This window comes from Macaca thibetana, chromosome 13 (genome assembly GCF_024542745.1).
Source record: "Macaca thibetana thibetana isolate TM-01 chromosome 13, ASM2454274v1, whole genome shotgun sequence".
NCBI lineage: Eukaryota > Metazoa > Chordata > Mammalia > Primates > Cercopithecidae > Macaca > Macaca thibetana.
Window position 1 is genome coordinate 35,599,627 of NC_065590.1, and position 22,445 is coordinate 35,622,071.

The 22,445-nt window shown below is 34.1% G+C and overlaps 2 protein-coding genes across 7 annotated transcripts in view; one reads left to right on the forward strand and one right to left on the reverse strand.

The window, feature by feature from the left end:
- The window catches only part of PAIP2B (poly(A) binding protein interacting protein 2B), a 577,567-nt gene that overhangs the window by 340,016 nt on the left and 215,106 nt on the right, over positions 1-22,445 (forward strand). The gene's annotated exons all lie outside the window — the stretch shown is intronic.
- Positions 1-22,445, reverse strand: part of ZNF638 (zinc finger protein 638) — a 154,216-nt gene that overhangs the window by 7,273 nt on the left and 124,498 nt on the right. For 4 of the 6 annotated variants that reach the window (XM_050754361.1, XM_050754359.1, XM_050754364.1 and 1 more), the window contains 12 exons: positions 22,147-22,233; positions 21,611-21,679; positions 21,196-21,236; positions 19,590-19,721; positions 17,717-17,845; positions 16,030-16,071; positions 15,405-15,539; positions 13,408-13,533; positions 9,128-9,165; positions 3,753-4,974; positions 3,095-3,160; positions 397-1,351 (listed from right to left, as the gene is read on the reverse strand). In XM_050754361.1, coding sequence (XP_050610318.1) covers positions 397-1,351; positions 3,095-3,160; positions 3,753-4,974; positions 9,128-9,165; positions 13,408-13,533; positions 15,405-15,539; positions 16,030-16,071; positions 17,717-17,845; positions 19,590-19,721; positions 21,196-21,236; positions 21,611-21,679; positions 22,147-22,233 — 3,042 coding nt within the window. The remainder of the gene's footprint in view (positions 1-396; positions 1,352-3,094; positions 3,161-3,752; positions 4,975-9,127; positions 9,166-13,407; positions 13,534-15,404; positions 15,540-16,029; positions 16,072-17,716; positions 17,846-19,589; positions 19,722-21,195; positions 21,237-21,610; positions 21,680-22,146; positions 22,234-22,445) is intronic. The other 2 variants (XM_050754360.1, XM_050754363.1) reach the window with 1 other exon arrangement.

A 22,445-nucleotide genomic window follows, 5' to 3' on the forward strand; every position in this document is an offset into this window, starting at 1 on the left:
GTTCCTTTATAAATAGTTCTTAATCCTAAGTCTAAGCAAAAACTGGGAGGCAATCTGATGTAAATGTTCTTCTATTTATCAAAAGTTGTCTTTTTCCCACAATACAAATATATCATTTTCATTTCAATTCTAATTTGGCTACTTTAGTTTGTTTTCTGTTTTTTTGTCATCCTTTCTTGAAGTATAACCTGGACCAAGTTCTGCTGTGTAACTTTAAAAAACTGTGAAACTTGTACACATTTCTTTGAAAAATTTATTGTTGACTTTTAACTGTCTGTTGGCCTCTAATATCAATACTGGGTGACATTATTGGTAATGCCACAACATGTATTTTAAAATTAATTTTAAATGTAATCCCCTCATAAAACAAAAAGACTACCCCTTCCAATTATCTACCTGTTAAGTGTCTTTCAATCATGGTTTTTAGATCTTCTTCCATAACATTCTCATTTACTGGACCCACTTGGGACAAGGCTTCAAGTTTTGTCTTTTTTGTGTCCACAGCTCTCTTCTTTCTATTCCCTTTTTTATCTGTGGCATGGTCATTTTTGCTTTGTGCTAATTCAACTTTTAAATCATCTCCATCTTCCTCCTCTCCAACTTCATCAACAGTAACAAAATTAAGTTCTTCTTTAAGGCTGTTAAAATCAGCCAGAGAGTCTTCATCCTCTTCAGTTACTTCATCCAAAGTCACTAAATGCAAATCACTGCTGTCATCTTGTATTTCATCTACAGTAACTAAAGTAGAAGGGTCTTCGGGCATCTGAGAAGAAATGAAGCCAATGGAATCCCTTACAGTATCTCCTTCATTTCCTTTAGTATTTAAAGTGGCAAAAGTTATGTCTGCTGACTCATTCAAAGGTAGCTCTTCCACTTCTCCAATTTCATCCACAGTTACCAAGCGTTCCTGTTTGAGGAGATCTTGTTCTTCAGCCACTGACAGAACAGTAACATCTTTAGGTTCACTGTGGGAAATGCAATCATCTTGGTCAATTAATTCATCTAATGTAAAAAGTGAATTTGAATTTTTTACCATTTCTTCCATATTTAGTTCTTCTTCATCAATTACTTCATCCACAGTGACTAGAGCTTGTGCTAGATGTGTAGCTGCATCTTCCTCTTCCCCAATCTCATCCAATGTTACAAAAGATAGTTCTCCCTCAACACCACGAGGGGCAGAAGTTTTCCCCTTTTTCTTCTTTAAGTTCAGTTCAGAGAAAGGAACATTTTTGAGAGTTTCTTTCCTTTTTCCCTTTAGTGGATTCTGCTTGGCTTGAGAAGGATTCACTTCTTCTATAACCTCATCCACAGTAACAAATTCATCCAAATTAAATGGAAATAATGGTTCCTGCTGGAAAGTTAAAAATCATAGTATTATAAACAAATTTTGACCACTGGTTAGATTCCAAATAATCACAATAAATGTGCATGAAGATCATGTGGGAGAATTTCAGTGCAAATTAGGTTTCCTAAAGGCTAAAATTAAGAGTTATTTTTTTTAAAGCCCCACAAATGACTTAGCTATAAATTCACAAAGTATAAGCCGAAGGTAAAATCCTAACAATATCAACCTAATTTCACTTTTACTTCAATTCATTAAGATTACATTTCCTAAATGATGAGTTTTGAAGTATGACACATAAAAATACATTTAAAGTACTTGTCAGACAATACAAAGGAGGTACTGTTCCATATGTCAAACATCTAATAAGTTCTAGGAGACTTACTGGACTTCTAAAAGCACCTCAAATATAGTTAGAAAGTAAACAGCTAATTAGTCTGTTCTATTTATCAGTATATACTGATTACACATTAATTAATTATATATAGAATACATATTTTAAGAAATACAGGCCAGACGTGGGTGGCTCATGCCTGTAATCTCAGCGCTTTGGGAGGCCGATCGCCTGAGGTCAGGAGTTTGAGACCAGCCTGGCCAACATGGTCAAACCCCGTCTCTACTAAGAATATAAAAATTAGCTGGGCGTGGTGGCAGGCGCCTGTAATCCCAGCTACTTGGGAGGCTGAGACAGGAGAATCACTTGAACCCAGGAGGCAGAGACTGCAGTGAGCCGAGATCGTGCCTTTGCACTCCAGCCTGGGGGACAGGAGCAAAACTTCATTGCAAAATAGTAATAATAATAATAATAATAGTAATAATAATAATAATAATAAAAGAAATATAATGGTTACATTTTGAGAAAGTTGTATGAAAAAATTATTACTAAGACTCAATGCCTAATATAACTGTATTTGAAAAGAACAGTATCTGTAATTTTTTCAATGCTATCAATAGTAAAGAAGATAAATTCCTACCGGGGCTCCTATACACTTAGTGTGTTACCAATGATCAACTGCTATTATATATAATAACGACATTAGAATATGTACCCTGTAATTTCTAGGGAGAGTATCTGCAAGCGATTGCAGTATCAAGTTAATAAAGCAAAATGAAGTAGCCGTAATCCTTACTTCTGCTTTAGTAGCCATAATCCTTATTTCTGCTTAAAACTAGTAACATTTCTCCTTGCCCCAACGACATAGGCCCAAATTTATCCCCTACCAGATAAGAAAAGTAAAATGACTGAAAAAAAATTCTACGAATGGTAAAAACCTAAAATAACAACTAAATATAAAATATGTTTGACAATGGAACTTGGTACCAGTAAAGTAAATCTTAGAGACCATCCACTTAAGGCTCAATTACAGCCAAAAGGATAACCTGTTTTAACAAAATGAGGATGACTCAAGTCAAATGTCAGTCTCTTTTACATATATAATTTTCTCTGTGTCTACAACCTATTCCTGTCAATATGAGATTGGAGGTATTTCCCTACTATACTCTCTTTCTGTCCCTGTATAACATTTTGCGCCCCCACCCCCCCGACCCCAAGAACACAAGGTGTTTAGACTAGCTCAAGGTCAAAAAGTAAATTAATGGTAGAATTAGAGATAAGTTAAAAATGAAACATCTCATTCCTATCCCTTGCTCTATATGCTTACTCTCTAACATTGTTAAGGCAGGCACAAGTTGTAAGATAGATGAACTATGGAGATGAAAAAGAAGGGTTAGGGTCTGTGATCCATTTTTTACCTCTTTAGATTTGGAACTTCTACCAGTAGTGCTTTTAGGATTCTTAGTGTTTTGCTCAGTCAAAGTCTGAAATAGTAAATAAGAAATACAGAAAAACAGAATTTACAACCAGATTACTAATGTTCTTAAAAAAAAAAAAAAAAACCCCAGTAAACATTACCCAAATACAGTCAATTATGCAAATTAACACGTATACAAAACTAAGTCAACAGTCACTAAACAGTATAGGCACAGTCTCTACAAGTTGTAGTTAAATTCAGTTTTACTGATCTTTTCGTCCCACAATGTCTAGTTAGGCAATCAGTGACCTGACAAAGGAAGCTTCAATTTAAGAGAGGAAACAGTTTCCCATTCAGAAGCAGAGTGGTAAATCACCTTAGGAGATTCACAGCAGACTTTTTTTTTAAACCACAGTTGTTTCCAAATTGTATCCAAATAATGCTTTTCAAACTTGTCAATAAATTATGAACTTGAGCTTAATACTCTAAATGTCTACTGGCTTAAACAATGGAATCATTTAAGAAAAGGAAATGGAAGCTTCTGGGGTAGAGTGAGGAGATGAAAGTATGAAACAAAATTACATCTCCTACTCCATAGCTACAGCAGCGGAGCTAAGCACTTCAAAGACACACTGCGCCATTCTTCCTACCCTCCTCACCTTATTGTTGCTGTCATCCCGTTTCATGATGGAAGGTCTAGCCTCTGTTTCCTGAGATTGTTTTGTTATGTCCCTGTAATCCAGTTTAGAAAGTTTGCCTTGCAGGGCTGAGATCTTTCCACTGCCTCCTCTGGTAAGACTGCTCGGAGTAGGTTTGAATTTACTGCTGCTTTCTGCCAAGCCTGACCTGGCACTTGTAGGTTTAAGCAGACCAAATTCTTTGGCTGAAAGTTTCTTTTCAGCATTTATTTGATCTCTGGGCACAGATTTTGTTAAACTTTTCTGATTTTCAGTTTTTGAAACTGTAGCTTTTGCCTTAGGAGAAGAGACCATAATAGCCTTGATGCTTGGTTTACTGCTAGATACATCTGATACAGCCAGAATACTAGTTTTACTAGTTTCATCAGGCTTATTAGCCTGACCCACTCCTTTATTTGGGTATGCCTTGAATAAAGTGTTTTCTGCAGACTTTTCTTTCACTGCTGCCATAATCTTTTCCACCTTTTCTGCATCCATCCTACCTTCATTCTTTTCAGCCTTCTCTGTTCCTATTTGAAGACCCATTCTGGTTTCCTTAGTATTAAATTCATTCTCCTCCTTTTCATCCATGTTACTTTTTTTTTCAGAAATACTCTTTTTATCCACTGTCTTCTCATCCCCAGGGGAAATTCCCGGTACTAACGTCACAATACAAGTTGATGGCGATATTTCTGAAACAGTTTCATGTTTTTCTACTTCAGCTGCAGTTTCTACCATAGTCTGTGTAATTCCAGAAAAGAAATCTGCTTCAGATGGAGATTCTTCTAGAATTCCTTTGATGTTCCTTTCTTCTATAAACACACTATCAGATGGTAACAATGCTGTTTTAGGGCTAATAATTTCTGCCTCTTTCTTCTCCAAGTCACTGTTAAAGATGTGCTGATTTAAAGCACACTCCTCGGCATTTTCAGTGAATTGTTCAACACTGGCTGGAGTGGATGCTACAAAAGGAATTTCTTTGACCTCCTCTCCTTGAGTTTCAAGCTCCAAAGTTTCAATAGCAAAGTCAGAATGACATGTTGCTTTTTCAGGTTCTTCCTCACAAGGCTCTTCCTGCTGTACTAAAGTTTCTGTTTGAATGCTGGGAGTACTTTCTTCTTCAAGCACATTAGGTTTAACAGAGGGACTATCAGTTGCTGTTTGCACCTCACTTTCATCAACTGGATTGTTTTTCAAGTCAGGGCTAAAAGTATTTAAAAACAAACAAAAAGAACACAAACAAAAACACAAACAAAAATCAAACTATGATGAGAATTCAACCATTATAAAGAATCCTGTTGACACCAATTGTTAAGACTTCCTGATGCATTCGTAATAAGCACTGGGAAATCCAACCAATTGACATAAAATGGCTAAGATGATTTGATGGAAATATGTAAATAATATAAATTATGACTGTTGATATGTTCCTTTTGTGCTCATGTGATTATAGCCAATATTTTCCCTTCTCTGTCAAGCTAACCCCTGACACTGAAAGGACAAATGTGAATCTCAGACACTTCAAATATTATCAGGTCCTATTCCCAACAGTGGTAACTGAAATAATAAAATATGTGTACAGTTCTACAATAAAACTAATGATCCATGCATTACGATTTAAAACTTTATAAGTGAACCTTACCTAAAAAGAACATAAAAGCAACTGGTGGGGGTAAAAGACCATACTCTAAATCATATCACCTTTTTATTTTTTGGGGGTGTGAAATATTTAATTACCTAAGAACCATATTTATTAATAATATTTAAAACTTTTTTTGGAAAGTATTCTTTATATACTCTAGTGAAGATTTAAAGTTAGTGACAAAACCTTATACAATCACCTTATGTGAACATACAGTCTTATTATAAATATTTGCCTTTGGCTATAAGAAGACATATGTTAAAAAAATAAACCTTCCCAATTCAAGAGAATAATGTATAATTCTAATATTTAACTTAAATGTGTAAGTAATATTATTCAGAAGAAATGGAAGAAATGCATGGCCAAGTATATGTAATTCATCTTATTTCATCATGGTCTCCCCCCAAATCTAAAGTATATGAAAAGTGAGTGGTCCTATAATTCCAGTACCTTCACTGAGGTAGACACAAAATAAGTTATTTTTATATTAATGTTCCACAAATCAGAGGTTTTCTTGAAGAAGAACAAGGAAAATCTTAGCTTCCAAAAACAATGCCCAACATGCTATCAATGCAAATTAAAATTTACCAAATATATTCACATAATGAGAAGCAGCAGATTGGAGAAAGACACCAGAAAGTGATCCTATCATATCAAAACCTATTAGAAAGTATTGACTTTCTTCTCCTATTTTTTAAGGAAGGAAAGGATGAGCCATCATCCTTTTGACCTGCTTCTTAGAGGGTGGCCATGTACCCTTTAGTTAACAACACAAGATGATGTATATCTGTGTGCTGAGATGTTAACCATATTTAAGAAGTATTGGAATAAGTCGTGCTACCACATCAGGGTCTTAAATCATTTGAACCAAACTGGTCTTCCCTCATGCCCCAAAGTTACATCCTGAGGAGAAAACTTTTCTACCAGATTACAGAAATACCTCTTGACCCTAAACCTTAATCAATATATATTCTATTCATTGTGCAAGTTATTCTTTGCATGCTAAAACGGTTTTTATTTGAAATAATCACACCCCTTTTATTCAAAATATAAATGGCTAATTTTAACAGTTTCAAATCTTTACAATTCAAAATAAAATTTGTGGCAAAACACAACAGGAAAAAGAGTAGTGACATTCAGTTACAGCAGGTATATGAGTATTATTTCTCAAAACAAGCTTTTGTCTTTAAATTACAAGACTCATTTCCAATAATGAATATATTAAATTCCTGCCTCATTACTGTACTGCATATAAAAGCTTCAGAAACTTACGCCTATGTAAAAACATCTATGGGGCTAGAATAACAATGGAGACCTTGATTCCTGGCTCAAGGATACAGCAAGACTTTCCCCTTTACAAGTTTTTCAATAAAAAAGTTATTATCTTTCATACAAACTGAATCATTCTGCAGTTCCATACTTGAAACAGAGAACACAGGTCTACTCAGAAAAATTATTTAATTCCATATTTGTCCTTGAGTGCTAGTCTTTTTAAATCATAGCGTTCTCTTTAGGGAAGTCATTTACCAAAACTAGTATCTGCTTTCTGGCTAATATGGGAAAAAAGCCTCAATATTGATCAAGTTAGTTTGAAAAGAGTTTGAAATGTCAAATAAATTACATTAACACCAAAGTTAAACAACCACCCTTTGTAACGATCAAATGAAAACACAGCCATATTCTGGGAAATGGAACAAAAAAGGATTCCAGAAAGGCATTTGAGATATAGATATCTCATCTGCCACTCCTCCCTCCTGCCCCAATATCCCAATAATACCAGAATTTCACAGTCTTTGGAAAAAGCATACAGTAAAAGCTGAGCATGAGAACAAACGTTAACATTGAAACGCAAACATCCTGAGAAACTTTAAACTGGGACTTCACAACACTGAAGATTAGTGTTTATTTCAGAGGCCAACTGGTTACTTTCTAATATTAATGAATTAGAAAAATTTCATCTAGCATTCTTATTTGTGGCCTTAATCTGTTTACATGTCAACAGGATGAGCACAGACATAATGTGAATTATTAAATTATGATTGTATCCACGTGAGTTTCCTCTAAACAGTATTTAAATAGTTTAGTTATAAACAAAAGTATCATATTCATAATGAATTGGCAACCATAAGCACTTTAAAACAAAACAAAACAAAACAAAACAAGTGCATGTAGTACCAGCTACACAGGAAGCTGAGGTGGGAAGACAGCTTGAGCCCAGGAGGTTCAAGGCCAGCCTGAGCAGCATAGCAAGACCCTGTCTCTAAAAAAAAAACACACACACACAACAAAACCAACAAATAGTATTTTCTCAGCATCAGTTCACTCCAAAAGAAACGTTTAGTATTCTGGACATACTCCACATTTTTTTCTCTAATGTAAGTCAAAAAAAAAAAAAAAGGGAATTAATAAGTTTTTGGTGCTAATTTTAAAAATTAGTTTTATGAGGTTGAATAGCTCCAAAGTCATTAAGAAACATATTCAATTTTAAAAGTTATGTCTAAACAATGAGAGGAGAACAATGATCAACTGCTATTGCTATGGACAACAACTTTTCATGCGGACCTCAAAAAAACTGTGTAAAATGAAATAAAATGGGTTTTGCCACAGAGTTTTCGTGACCAATCTTTAGGTCTATATATAGTACTACATTGGCACTGTTATTTATTAAGCCCTTTGTGAGCTTTCACATCACACACTGCTGGTGGTACTATTTCTTAAGTATGTGAATGCACCTGGTATGATGACATACAAATTAAAAAACCCTGTGCTGACACACAGAGCAAACCTATTGCTTAACGTTCCTGGTATATTTTAACGTACTCATCATCTTTATCAACTAAAATAATCTGATTTTATGAAAATTACTGAGAAGAAAAATCCATTAAGACATTCTGTTTTACAGGGATCTTAACATCAGTGCATCAGATAAACACTTTTCATATTTAAACACTTTCAAACTGCTGTTTCAAACAAATATACGCTCTTACAATATGGATTAATAAATACGGATGGCTCAGTACACAGGAGGAAAAAGAAATATTCTAAATCAGTGATTTACAGTGAATAGCAGTGAAAGGCAAGTCATTAATTGGTGGAACAACGGTGGTGATAAGGCAGACACTCATCAGAATGAGAAAGTTATTAAGGAGAGGGTGTACTTTATGTGGTCAAAACAAGGCTGTAAGTCACCACTTTGTGGAGACTTTGAAAAACAAGCTTTCATTGCTCTGATAATGCAAAACTGTATACATAATTTTTTTGGACACTTACTTGCCCCGACCCAGTTGTTTTTAAAAATATCAAAATACGCAATGAAATTAAGTAACGTTAAAAGGTTAAAATTTTACTATCATGTTTATTTTGGAATAGGAAAATCTAACAAAAACAATGTAATTACTGTTTGTGAAGTTGAGTTATTGGAGAATCTTAAAACATTTTATAAAGAAGTGGTTTATTTAATTGAAACTGTTTATATGTTCAGTTATCCTAAATATTCAGTAAATACTTAAATGAGAGTAAATAAACAAAAAACAACAAAGAAAACTCCTAGGTCAGGCTGAATCCAAAAAGAAAACTGTAGCAAGCCTATATGTACACAGAATAAATATGTAGAATAGAACTTTTCACTACATGTGAGTCATTACTATAAAATACAGCAATAAAATTCAGAAACTAAATACTACACAAAAGTGTTAGTAAACATACAGCAACATACCTTTCTTTTTCTAATTCTGGGTCATGCTCAGTTTGCACCTGTAATATAATCAGCATTTTATTAGAGGCTATTCCACTGGATTTGAAATATTTAACTATAAAAGCAATGTTTTTAGTTAAAATTTAAGCTAAAAAAAAAACTCTTAAAAATGTATCAAAGCAGCTAGTTTTCAGTGTCTACATTACTATCAGGTTCTAGAATTTTTTTTTCTAATTAAAGACCTCCAAATTAGGTCACACACAGTAACTTACATTAGTGAAAAAATAAGTTTCCTTAATAATGATATAAATGAGAAACTTTTTTAACTTTAGAAGCCTGGAAATTCTATCTTTTCCCTAAACAATAAATGTGAAATATCAACATCTTCCTTGTGGAATTATTTTAAAAGACTTCTAAGAGAGATCAGCTGTCTAAAAAAGTTTCCTATTCAAAATACCTAGAAATGCTGAACAAAACTGAACAATAATCCTTTTAAATATTTGTCTGATATCTGATATTTTATTTATCTGGTATGTGGGTCCCAAAAAAGCAATATTCTGGAGCCCTCAAAAAGGGCAGGAATTAAAAATCCATCCCTATATGCCAAGCACTGTCCCAGGTACTTGGGATGCATCAGTGAACAAAATGGCAAAAATATCTGCCATTTAGAGCTTATACATAATAGAAGAAAGCCTTTTCTGAGAAATCATGCATTCTCTGGGTAGAAACTTTCTAGAAAGATTTTGTCAGACTAAAAACTGAAAACGGTGCTTTAAGGAAATTCAATGTGTCTAGAGAGGATTCCTGGCATAGGTGTTTGAGTCCAACAGTAAAGACTTCCTTTACTGGGATATCTGGTGATAAGTCTAGTTTATATCCTAATGATACTGCCAAAACTAAAGATGATGGTTTTTAAGTCCCAATTACAGACAGTGTTTATTAGCAGCTTTCCATTCAGGAGAAAGGTTTATTAGAGGAAAAAAAAAAAAAAACCCTATATGGTATCAGAGGAACTCTACATCAGATACCTATACTGGTCAACTTACTTCCTTATTCATAAAGGAATAACAGAAAAACAAATGCACAAAAGTGAACAAGGTAAACTAAAGAAAAGATATTTCAGACAACTGAAGTGCCTTTTAAAAAACTCAAAGGAACAACCTCAGAAAAATTCAAGAGAATATAGTATCTACGAAATCAGTGCTGGTGCTATTTCCAGAAAAATAGAATATTAAAAATTGAAGGAAATAAATCAAAAAATAATAATAGAAAAAATTCCCTGCGGCTGGGCGCAGTGGTTCACGCCTGTAATCTCAGCACTTCAGGAGGCTGAGGCAGGCGGATCAAAAGGCCAGGAGTTCAAGACCAGCCTGGCCAGCATAATGAAACCCCATCTCTACTAAAAATACAAAAAAAAATTAGTGGGCATGGTGGCGCGTGCTTGTAGTCCCAGCTACTTGGGAAGCTGAGGCAGCAGAATTGCTTGAACTCGGCAGGTGGCGGCTGCAGTGAGCCGAGATCACGCCACTACACTTCAGCCTGGGCAACAGAGCGAGACTCCGCCTCAAAAAAAGGAAAAAAAAGAAAAAAAAGAAAAACTTCCTGCTCTAAACACAGGATGTAGGAAATGAGTCCCAAACCAAGAAAAAACCTTGCTCATTGGACTAGCATTACCAACCCTCTCTTTAGAAATTCTTGAATCACTCAATATGTCCCTAAAGCCTTTGATCTGGTTCTTCTGTCTAAAAAATCTCCTCTTTGAAATTTTCTTAAAGCTTGCTCTCTTCCGTCAGGTCTCTCAAATAACTCTTCTGCTGAGGGACTATCACTGACTACTTTAAGATACACATTCCCCACATTAATCATTCTCTTTTTATCTCAACTTATTTATTCACAGTCTTTTTACCACTTGTATCTGTTTATAGTCTATCTCCTCCACTAAAATATAATCCTCGAGGCCTAGGACATTGAAACAATGTTCATCATGGTATTCTAATACCTAAATGTAAGCATACAGAAAAGGAATTAGATAAATACTAGTTTAGGGCCAGGCACAGTGGCTCACACCTGTAACTCCAACACTTTGGAAGGCCCAGGGTAGAGGATCACTTCACGCCAGAAGTTTGAGACCAGCCTGGGCAACACAGTGAGTCCCCATCGACACACACAAACAAAAATCAAAAATCAGATTAAAAAATAAAGTTAGCCGGGCATGGTGGCATGCCCTTAGAGTCTACTCTGGAGGCTAAAGTGAGAGGATTGCCTAAGCCCAGGAGTTGAGGATTCTGTGGGCCATGATTGCACCACGGTACCCCAGCCCAAGTGACACAGTTAAGACTTCGTCTTTAAAACCAACAAACATAAAAACTAGTTTAAAGAATTAACATAAAAATCCTAAAACCTTTCAGAGGAACAAAATAGTTATGACCCAAATCAGCCTTCTCCTAATACTGGATTCTGGATGCTAAAAATAATCAAAGGAAAAATAGCCTAAGCACAGAATTTTACATCCTGACAATCAATCAATGAAATACGTAAGAGCAAAATAAAGTCGGTTTCAAACATTCAGAGATTCAGAAAATGTACTGCCTCTACATACTTTCTGGGGTAAAAAAATATATATATATATTTGAGAATGTACTCTAGCAAACAGAAAACCTGTGATGTGACAGAATCCAAGAAAAAGCAGACATAATTCAGAAAAACAATGAAAGAAAACCAAAGGTGTATAATTGGTCGACAAAGCAAATGGCCCTGACTTTAGAAAAGAGTCACAAGAATAGCTCTGAAAGGAGATTTCATTGAACAAATAGTAACTAAGTTACACAGATGATCAGAGTAACATGAAGACTGCCATTTTTTTCCCCATTCAACAACAACATACAAACTCTAAACCATACAAGAAAACCATAATCTAAACACTAATGAAAATGACAATGTGGCACCATTTTGAGAAATGACTGGGAATATAAGAAACTCACCTGTGAGTGTAGAGGTTATGGACACATATTACATATTGCCTTCTTTGTAAACCCATTCTCATTACTACTTAATTCTGCAGTAAATATTTTCATATTCATGATATCAAAAATGCAGATACTAGTTTTCAGTATTTAGAATGGAGTGCTACATTGTTTTGTATACAAGCTAACTACAGATATTGAAATAAAGGTCACACATACTAAACAAAGAAGTAACATTTCAGTCTAACAAAAACAGTAGGTGTTGAAGAGAGGATAATATAAAGTTGATTCTTTACTCATTTTAAGTAGTAGTCAATTAAAAACGGTTATAAATAAGCCACATGTATTATCCAACTTAAGCTATATGAATAAGATTCTGGGTAAGCACTTAGGAAGTGAAGTACCAATTCAAGCAGAAGTTTATGTAAATTTTCACTGGTTTAATTTTCTTTTAACTCTAAGAATTTGGGACTGTATTTCCGGGATAAGGATTTCTGTACAGTCAGTGTTTAATTTTGAACTTAGTTGAACACAACTAAATAATAACTTGAAAAATATAAATGACAAATTTTTAAAAATGCATGTTCTGCTGAGGAATAGCTAAAAACTTTAAAAATATTTTTTCTGAAATTATCAAGTGAAATGAGCCACTCATTTGTGCTTAAACTGGTACCTATCGTAATACATCTACTTACAGATACTCTAATTTAGATTTAGATGATGAAATTGCCTTTTTCTTTAGATAGTACAAGGTTTTTAACAGATTGACAAACAACACATGGACACCAAATGTAAGGTCCCATTATTTACCTCTGCCATCAGCATACAATGGAATACAAGGAGAAAATATCTGAGTTTGAATTTAATGCTTTCAAAGGTTGACTATTCATAGCTTTCCTTCATGTACTACTGCGTAAGCCAAGAACCTGTGAAATCTTATTTCTTAACCCCAAAACAGTTTATAATAAATATAACTGAAACAAAAAGAAGAATAAACAAACTTCCTTCTACCCAGAGGAAGCCAAAATGGATTCAAAGTAGCTGCATTCTGGAGACAATCATGTTACATACAAGGAGTCACTGTACACAAAAATGTAGATACCTACATGCCAACAATAAATATGCAAATGTATATATGTTACACTGTTGAAAATTTCTTTATTCTCATTTAGACAAATTTATACTGCTTTATAAACTATGAAAATTGGAACACTGATTGCAAAACAAATTGTCAAAATCATCTCTAAACACAGAAACACTTTGACTACTGCCTAAGACTGACCTTTATGTTCTCTGTATTTTCTAAAAGCACAAAAGCTGAAGCAAGAGAAATCTTACCTCTGGTAAGTCTATCTTTGGAGATAATGAGCAGGTCAATATACGGTCACCAATGTTTTGTGGATTTTGTTTCAGAAAGCTGTACATTGACTGAGCAGATTCAGGACTATCTAACTGAAGAATTGCCTTTGGAGAAGATTAAAAAGTTATGAATATTTCTTTAAAAAAATTAAAATTAGAATAACCACATAATCCAACAATTCCACTTTTTAGTATATACCTAAAAGGAATGAAAGCCGAGACTTGAACATGTATTTGTATACCCATGTTCACAGAAGCATTACTCACAACAGACCAAAGGAAGAAGCAACTCAACTGCCCATCAACGGATGAGTGGATATAAAAATGTGTTATATGCATAAAACAGAATTATTACTCAGCTTTAAAAACGAAGAAAAATCTGACTCATGCTGCAACATGAATGAACCTTAGAGACATTATGCTAAGTGACATGAGCCAGTCACAAAAAAGCAAATACAATTCCACATACATGAGGTAACTAGAGTAAATTTATAAAAACAGAAAAAAAGGTTGATAAGGGCTGAATTAATGGCGAGTTATTGTCAAAAGGATAGAAAGCTTCCAGTTTGAGAAGATAAAAGTTCTGCAAATAGATGGTGGTGAAGGTGCTTAATAAAACACTTAAACATGGTTAAAATGTTAAATTTATGTCTTACAAATGGTAAAATTTGTGTATTTTGCTACAATAAAAATGTTTTTAATTGTTTTAAAAGTTTGGAATATATTCTTCTTTCAGGTTTCAGATATGTGATTACAAAGGTAAGGTTAATCCTTATTTAAAGGAAACAAGAGAAAGCAATCCTTAAAATGTTGTAAAGGCAAGGCAAAACTGAAGAGAATGATAGGTATTTTTTTAAATAGAGGATTAAAAATGTTTACAAGAAAGGTTCAGAATTCCTATGTGCCATCTGTGCCCCACGTTCCATTCTATGCCACACTATTTATCATATTCCATTCTATGCTCTATTTGTCAGAAGCGTATCAAAGAAATTATCTAGTTGTTGGTTAATTAAGTGCTCTTTATGAATACTGTCCACTTTTAGGTAAAACCCTGCCTTTCTAGGTAATAATATGGCTGACAAAAATTTAATTTTAATGAACATATAGCTGAAACACATATTAAATGCAGAAGGCATACCAAATGTAAACAGATGAATAATTTTTGGTTCTTTAAGAGGCCAAATCATGAAAGTAAGGAATGATTACTTTATTTTTGAGACAGGATCTCGCCATGTTACCCAAGCTGGAGTGTAATGGCGTGAACACGGCCTACTACAGCCTCCAACTCCTGGGCTCAAACCACCCTCCTGCCTCAGCCTCCCAGGCAGCTGGGACCGCAGGCACATGCCACCATGCCCAGCTAATTTTTAAACTTTTTGTAGAGACGGCATCCCACTATGTTGCCCAGGCTGGTCTCAAACTCCTGGGCTCAAGCAATCCCCTCGCCTCAGCCGAGGCTGAGTGCTGGGACTCCCAAAGTGCTGGGATTAGTGAGCCACTGCATCCAGCAATTATTTTATCTATATCTCTCTCTTTCCATATAAACAAACAAATAGACCTAACTCAGGTGTTTCATAGCTGGAAGGGACTTAAAGAAATATTGGGTAATACCCCTTTCATTTTACAAATAAGTGTAAACCAACTTAGCCAGGACCACAAAGATAGTTAAGATGAGAGCCAAAGGAATTCAGGTCTAAACTTCCCAGTAAGATAATGCTGTCTGCACTATATTACCTTTCCCCCTTGTGTAAGTCTTATTTTTCCTTAAAAACTAGGAGTTCGGAAAAAAGAGAGATCATCTCTTCTTTCTCGGCACAGTCTAGAATAAAATATTCTGGTTTATCATAATCGTGCAAAGTGGTTAATATTTATAGGTGCTTCAGATCAGAAGCTGAGTTAGAAGTTGCAGATCGTCAGAATACAGGATTATATATTCTTTATAGAATGTATAGCTAAATTATGAGGGAACTTGTTACCTTGTTTTTATTACTTATGAATACATGGTGATCCACTTTTCCAAACTGAAGTCCAACACAAAGTACACACTGAAGTCCATCTTCCGGTAAATTATCAAGGTGTACAAATCGATCATAAATTGTATCTATATTTGCCTGTAGTTTTTTTTTAAGAGACAGCATAGAAAAAACCACAGCTGAAGCAACAAACCGTAAAACAGATTAACGTTAACTTAAACTATTACACAGGTTAGATGATGTTCTCTCCCAAGAGTAAGAAAATGACTACATGGGGGAAGATAGTGAGGTCTTGATTTTACATACGAGTAATCAGTAAAACGATGTACTAAAATGGGAAGTAAAATATCTCTACTATCAACATAATGTTTACCCAAAACATCCTCAGACAAGATATTGACCTACTAGACCACTGAGTATGCACTCCAGTACCTGAACAATCTTTTCACATTAAGGACTACAATAACCCTTTATTTTTTTATTTGTACCAAGAAGACCCATCTGACATTTCCATCACCTCAATATCTTAAAATTAGTTCTAAGGTTTTAATCCCTAAAAGGCAAACAAGTAAAACAATGTTTCCATCAATTAAATAAGTATACAAAAGCATTTAAATGCAAAACTCACCTCTGGGTCATTTTCTCTTACCAAGGTTATAAATATAGCTTCCTAAAAAGCCAAAATAGATAAAGGTTGATGGTATAAGCTCTTTCTCATACAAATAAATAATTACTTAGGTAAGATTTATAACATGACAATCTATACAAATATGCATTACAAAGTATTTCATAAAATTAAGCAGCAGCAAGATTTACATTCTTTCCAAAAATCTTTTTCTCCTCAACAAGCCTCATCCTAACTCATACAATTTAATTCTTCTTATTCCCCTAAGAACATAAAAGACTAATATCCCCTAAGAACATAAAAGACTAGTAAGACAGTACCATTTAGGAAAGACATTCAAATTCACATATAAATAAAGAGATTTAATTTAGACAACAGGAAGATAATTCAAATTACAAAAGAAAAGTTAACTAAGCAAAGCAGGAGATGAGAAAGAACAGAAATGCAGGCAAATAAAACAGCACAGAGCATAAATGCAGATTTGATGCTACTGAATTATGAAGAGGTCAAGAACATCATGAAACAAGGATATCAAAGCAGGCAGAGGACAACTAATGGAAGGCTTTGTGTGTGGCAAAGGAACTTGGACTTTGTAAGACTGAGGATCCTAAACTTTTTTTCTTGTTGATACTACTGACGTGTATAAAACAATCTTGCCAATTATATCACATTACAGTGATTCTTAATGAAAGGTGTTTTTACATTACATGCATTTCTACCTGCCTCTAGAGAGGATGTAACATTTCTACCTCATGTAATGCATACAATATTTCTACCTCATGCTTCTTAGCAGTTGACAATAAATGTTTATAGGCCACATAGAGGCACTGAAGGGTGTGTACATGAGATAAAAGCTGAGGAACTTGAGGCAGTTTTATAAAACTGAAGGTAGCGTGTATGTAGAAAAGACAATTACTTTTGTATACGCAAAAGGTCCAGGAGGCGGTCTGTCTGTTTGTTTTAGAGACTAGGTCTCCCTCTGTCACCCAGGCTGAAGTTCAGTGGTACAATCACAGCTCAGTGCAGCCTCGAACTCCTGGGCTCAAGTGATCCTCCTACCTCAGCATCCTGAGGAGCTGGGACCACGGGTGTGCGCCTTCAGGCCCAGCTAATTATTTTAAGTTTTGTAGACATGAGGTCTCACTTTGTTGCCTAGGCTGGTCTTGGGTCTTGCAGTCCTGGGCTCACACAATCCTCCCACCTCAGCCTCTCAAAGTGCTAGGATCACCAGCGTGAGCCACCATGCCTGGACTAGTAAGAGTTTTTAAGAGATAAAGCAATGGTATATGGGATGAGGAAGAGGGAACAAGCTCACTGAGTTAAACAAGATTTAGCAAGAAACTAAATGTAAGAAATGATAGAAAAAGAATTAAAGATAACTTCCAGAATCCTAGTTTAGATGACAGATAATGGCAGAAAGGTAAGAGAGAAACCTTTTTTTTTTTTTTTAGATAAAATTCAACCTTTTTTCCATCCCAACATGCATGAAGAACAGGATTCCCTCACAATGAAAGTAACTCTCAAACAGTTGGATGGGTGACTGGGTGATTGTTGGAGGGACAGGAAGAAGCTTTCTTAGTGTCTGTGAGAAAAATGTGACCCAAAGTGGAAAACTAGAAAACATAACAGATTGTAACAAATCTGATTTAAAAACTTAGTAAGAGCTAGTAAAAATGGTGGTCTGATTTACCTCATCTTTTATATTCATGTTTTCAGGAGCCATACTTATTGAGAGTTGATTTCCATCCATCAATACGGGGAAGCAGTTATAAAATTTTACCATAGACTCAGCAGCTTTTCTATTTATTTCTATATACGCCTTTTAAAATAGAAATTACGGTAACAAAAAATTCTTACGTTAATTTTTCTCAAAAACAGACTTACAAGTATAAACAAACTACTTCAAAGTCAAGTGAATTGAACAACTTAGTAAATATTTTTAAGATACAAAAGGCAGTCCTCAGAAAAATGAGGCCCAAAGACTAAGAATATTACAACCATAACCAAGAAATAATGAATGACTAAACTTACTATACTAAGGCAAACTAAAGAGAGAAAAAAGAAGAGACATTCTAGCCACTGACATTAAGAAAAATCTTATTCAACACTGTATCCTTAGTACCTAGAGCAGTATCTGGCATGTAGCAGATACACTTCTAATCAATATTAGTATTTCTTGAGTAAACAAATTTATTGACAAAATATGAGAAATACGAGAAATAAAGAACCAAAAAAAGTGTAATAATTGTGAAGTCATTTTTCATTCTGTTATTTTCATAGGTATAAAGCTGTAGCTCCATACATTTTGGCTTTAATTTTCACACCTTGGTAAGTAGAGGTTGAAACTTCTTCCATATATTTGATAGTTAATGAGGTAGAAAGCTATATGTTTACTTTTAGTTGTAAGCCTATTTGAAATGAATTATCTCTTAAGGTTGTTTGTCTATTTATTTATTGTAGTTTTAAAATGTTACTGCATAATACAGATGTGGAATCCTGTTCCTAAAAACAAATACTCTTCAGTTTTTAAATTTTCATTTTAATTTGTTAATTTTAATTTCATAAATGTTTAAAGTAGTTTCATTAAGTCTCCAAATATTTTAATTTTACTCAACTCCACTCAAAACTGGGCAGATAACTTAGGTTTAAAGTTCAATCGCTGTACACAATGCAATGGGTTTTAGTGTATTTACTGAGCTCTGCGATCATTCAAATAATCTACTTTTAACATAATGTGAAATTACATATAACTCGTACTCATTCTCTTCTACCATTTTCTCAAGTACACTGGCTCTGAGTGCCTCAAAACATATATCCTATTCTACTTTCAAAGATCTCTAGTGACTACCAACTCCTTTCTATTTTAAGAACACTTCTTCCCACTATTCTAATGGTGTCATTTCCATGACTTAAACTACTTCCTGAAATCTCGCTCGATTAAACATACTTTCTACAAGTTGATTATTACATACATTTTAATGTGTTGTTTTAAAAACACAAAGCCAACACACGCTTATAGAAAATTTAGAACATAAAGATAAACCTAGATTGTTTTAAGTATTGATGACATCATTAGTCTGAGTCTGAAAATGGTTACTTCCCATTTGAGTATCACTGATAAAAGAGCAGAAAGAGTATGAAATACAAGTAGAAGAATGATCTACAAAATCTTACAAATATAGCTTCCTAAAAAGCCAAAATAGATAAAGTTTGCTGGTATAAGCCTTTCTCATACATATACTTACATATTAAACATATTAAAGATATAAAACATTTCCTATTTATTAAACATATTAAAGATATAAAACATTTCCTATTAAACTAAAATCTTGAGTAAAACTTTGACATATTAGAAAGCCATCTGTCCCCATCATTAAAACTATGTCTCATTACAACAATACTAAAATACAGGATATTTGTATTTTATATTTTAAAATCCCTTAGCTTGGAAGTTTACTTTGAGATACTGCTTTTAAACACTTTCTTTTTAGTTTTGTAAGTAAATGTAGTGTTTTTCAAAGCCTGCTTGCAGAGGATATGAACAGCTATTAATCAACTCTTACCTTTTTATGAGATGATAAAATCAAGATATCCTTTAAACCACCAAATGGTTTTGCTAAGTCATAAACTTCTTCTATAGAATATCCTTTATTAGGCAAATTAGAGATAAGCATCACACACATTTCTTCTGTTTCCTTCAAAACAAATTTTTAAAACCTGGTATTAAAATTTCTTTAATTGCTTTTATATTTACTTAAGTTTATACTGTATTATCATGTTTCATGTTAGTATATCGTTGCATTTAATATAGAGGAAAGTCTGATAAACTCAAGAGGCTGGTCTGAACCTCAAATTAAAAAGAAAAGCAAAAAAGCTTGCAAATTTACACTCTTCAAGAGTACACAGGACTAATTGTAGTTATACCATCTGTCATCTAGTTCAGGTCTGCTGGTCTCTTTTTCACCCACCGTTTTTTTTTGAGAGTCTTGCTCTGTTGCCCAGGCTGGAGTGCAGTAGTGCAACCTTGGCTCACTGCAAGCTCCATCTCCCAGGTGCAAGTGATTCTTGTGTCTCAGTCACCCAAGCAGCTGTCACCCACTGTTTTCAAACACAAGTTCATTTGTTTCTGGCTACAACTGCTTCCTTTCATATACTGTCGCCATCCCTGTGCCTTGTGATAATATCCCCAAGCTCCAAATCAGTGTGTATCCTTTTATCCTCCCGAATAAGATAATCACTTTTAGGCAATAAATAATAAAAAAGCTCCTGAGAATCTTTACCCCATAACCCAATCCTCAATGCAATTAAGCACTTTGTTTTCTGCCATCCCTTCTCTCAGATCTATTTTATTCTTCAAGGTAACCCTCTCATCAATGCCAATTATTCCTTTCAGGCTTATTGGGAAAATTTCTAAAGATGATGTGTTATAGTCAACTTGGCAATTTTTGATCTCTAGGGGAAAAAAAAAAGGCAGGAAGTTACAATTTTCATAAACCAGTTTAGTGTGACTTTAAACTAAATTGGTACTATAAAATACTCTTCCTAAAGTAAGACTTACTACTTAGTTACTACTTGAAGAATGGCTCTACCAGACAAAAATAAACTTATGCTCAACACCTGAAGGATCTAAAAATCTACACCAGTAAAATGTACATTAATCACTGTAATGTATTCATAATAATATACATAAACACAAGAAAACAATTATTAAGTGAACTCTCTGTCCTTTACATAAAACTGCAAACTCCACTTGCTTCTCCACAAATGCAAACAACTGGTATTCTAACCATTAACATATCTCCCATTTACCTCTAAGAAAAAAACAGATTTCACAAAATTCTACTGATTCTAATTTAACCAACTACTGTCTACCCAAAACCCATTTTGGCATAACATGTTGTTCTCAATGAATAGTAATCTTCAAAAAACATGTACATTTGTTGATGATCTGTTCCTAATTTTTGTGACTTAACTCTGCACCTCAGGGTTTCTGAGCTAAAATCACATTTTTTTCTCTTTTCCTTTTTAAAAATCATGTGTTAAAAGTCATGAATGACTGGAATTCTCACATGCCAAATACCGTGAATTTTTTACCTGGCTTTATAAGAAAAACATCTTTTATTAAAATGTCTTGAGCTTTAAAGAAATAAATAAAATATGGAAACTGACCTTGCTAACTGGTTCATTTTCTGTGGTCTCCAAAGCAGCATCTTAACACAAAATAAAATTTAAAATGATGCAGACATATTTATCAAGATCCCACTTTATTCCACAATAGATTAAACAGTAGCTACATGAAAACGTATAATACAAAAGTCTAGAGAATAACTATGTAACAAAATAACTACAAAAGTGACACTTTTAAAAAATACATTTAAATTTCATTCTTTTTCAGATCAAAATTTCAGATGAAGAGATACAGACATGAATCATAATAATCTTAATTTCACTTAGGTATGGCATTGGTAATTAAAATAAGTAAATGCGTTGGGGAGATACTAAATTAAGAATTTCTTTTCTAAAAATGTTAACTTTCCTTCTACCTTTAAACATAAAAGAACAAATTAAATTTCTATTGACCTACCACAAATAGCTTCTTTAGCACAGTCTTCAGTGGCTTTGACTTCAATACTGGTCTTTATTTCAGAGTTTCCTGCATCAAATAGTCTGCTTTAATAGTCTAGTAAAACACTAATATAATTAAACTAATGAATCTAAACAGCAACTTAAGCTAGTTTATTTTGACATTTCAAGTCTCCTTAGGCTGACCTAAGTCAAACATCTCTCTCTGAAAAACAAAAGACAGCAATCCCCACTTTGATAATTTTTAGGCAAAATTTCAAAATATACCTTAAAGATGATCTAAAGAAAATAAATGGACCCATAGAGGGAAACAACACACACTGGGGCCTATTGGAAGGTGGAGGGTGGGAGGAGGGAGAGGATCAGGAAAAATAACTAATGGTGCTGGGCTTAATACCTGGGTGACAAAATAATCTGTACAACAAACCCCCATGACACGTTTACCTATGTAAGAAACCTGCACATGTACCCCTGAACTTAAAAAGTGAAAAAAAAGAAAACAAAACAAAGCACTGAAAGACTACATTTCAAGCTTACCTGGTACGGTCACAGGTTTGTTAGAGTCTTTGTTTTTGACATTCCCAGTCTTTTTGGCTTCTAGAGACTTCTTCCCACCAGATTTTGCTTGTAAAAGTACAGTGAGCCATTATTCTAAAGGTCTGTTAAATCATTTAGCATGTTTCACACTAATGTATTAGTAAATTAGTTTGACTTTATTACAAAAGCAGGTCTTTTCTAAATATTCATTATTTCTATTTATTTTCAGTACCTCTTTCCCAATAAGATTAAGTCAAGATACAACTTTTTGGTGATGCCCTCAAAAAAGCCACATCTTT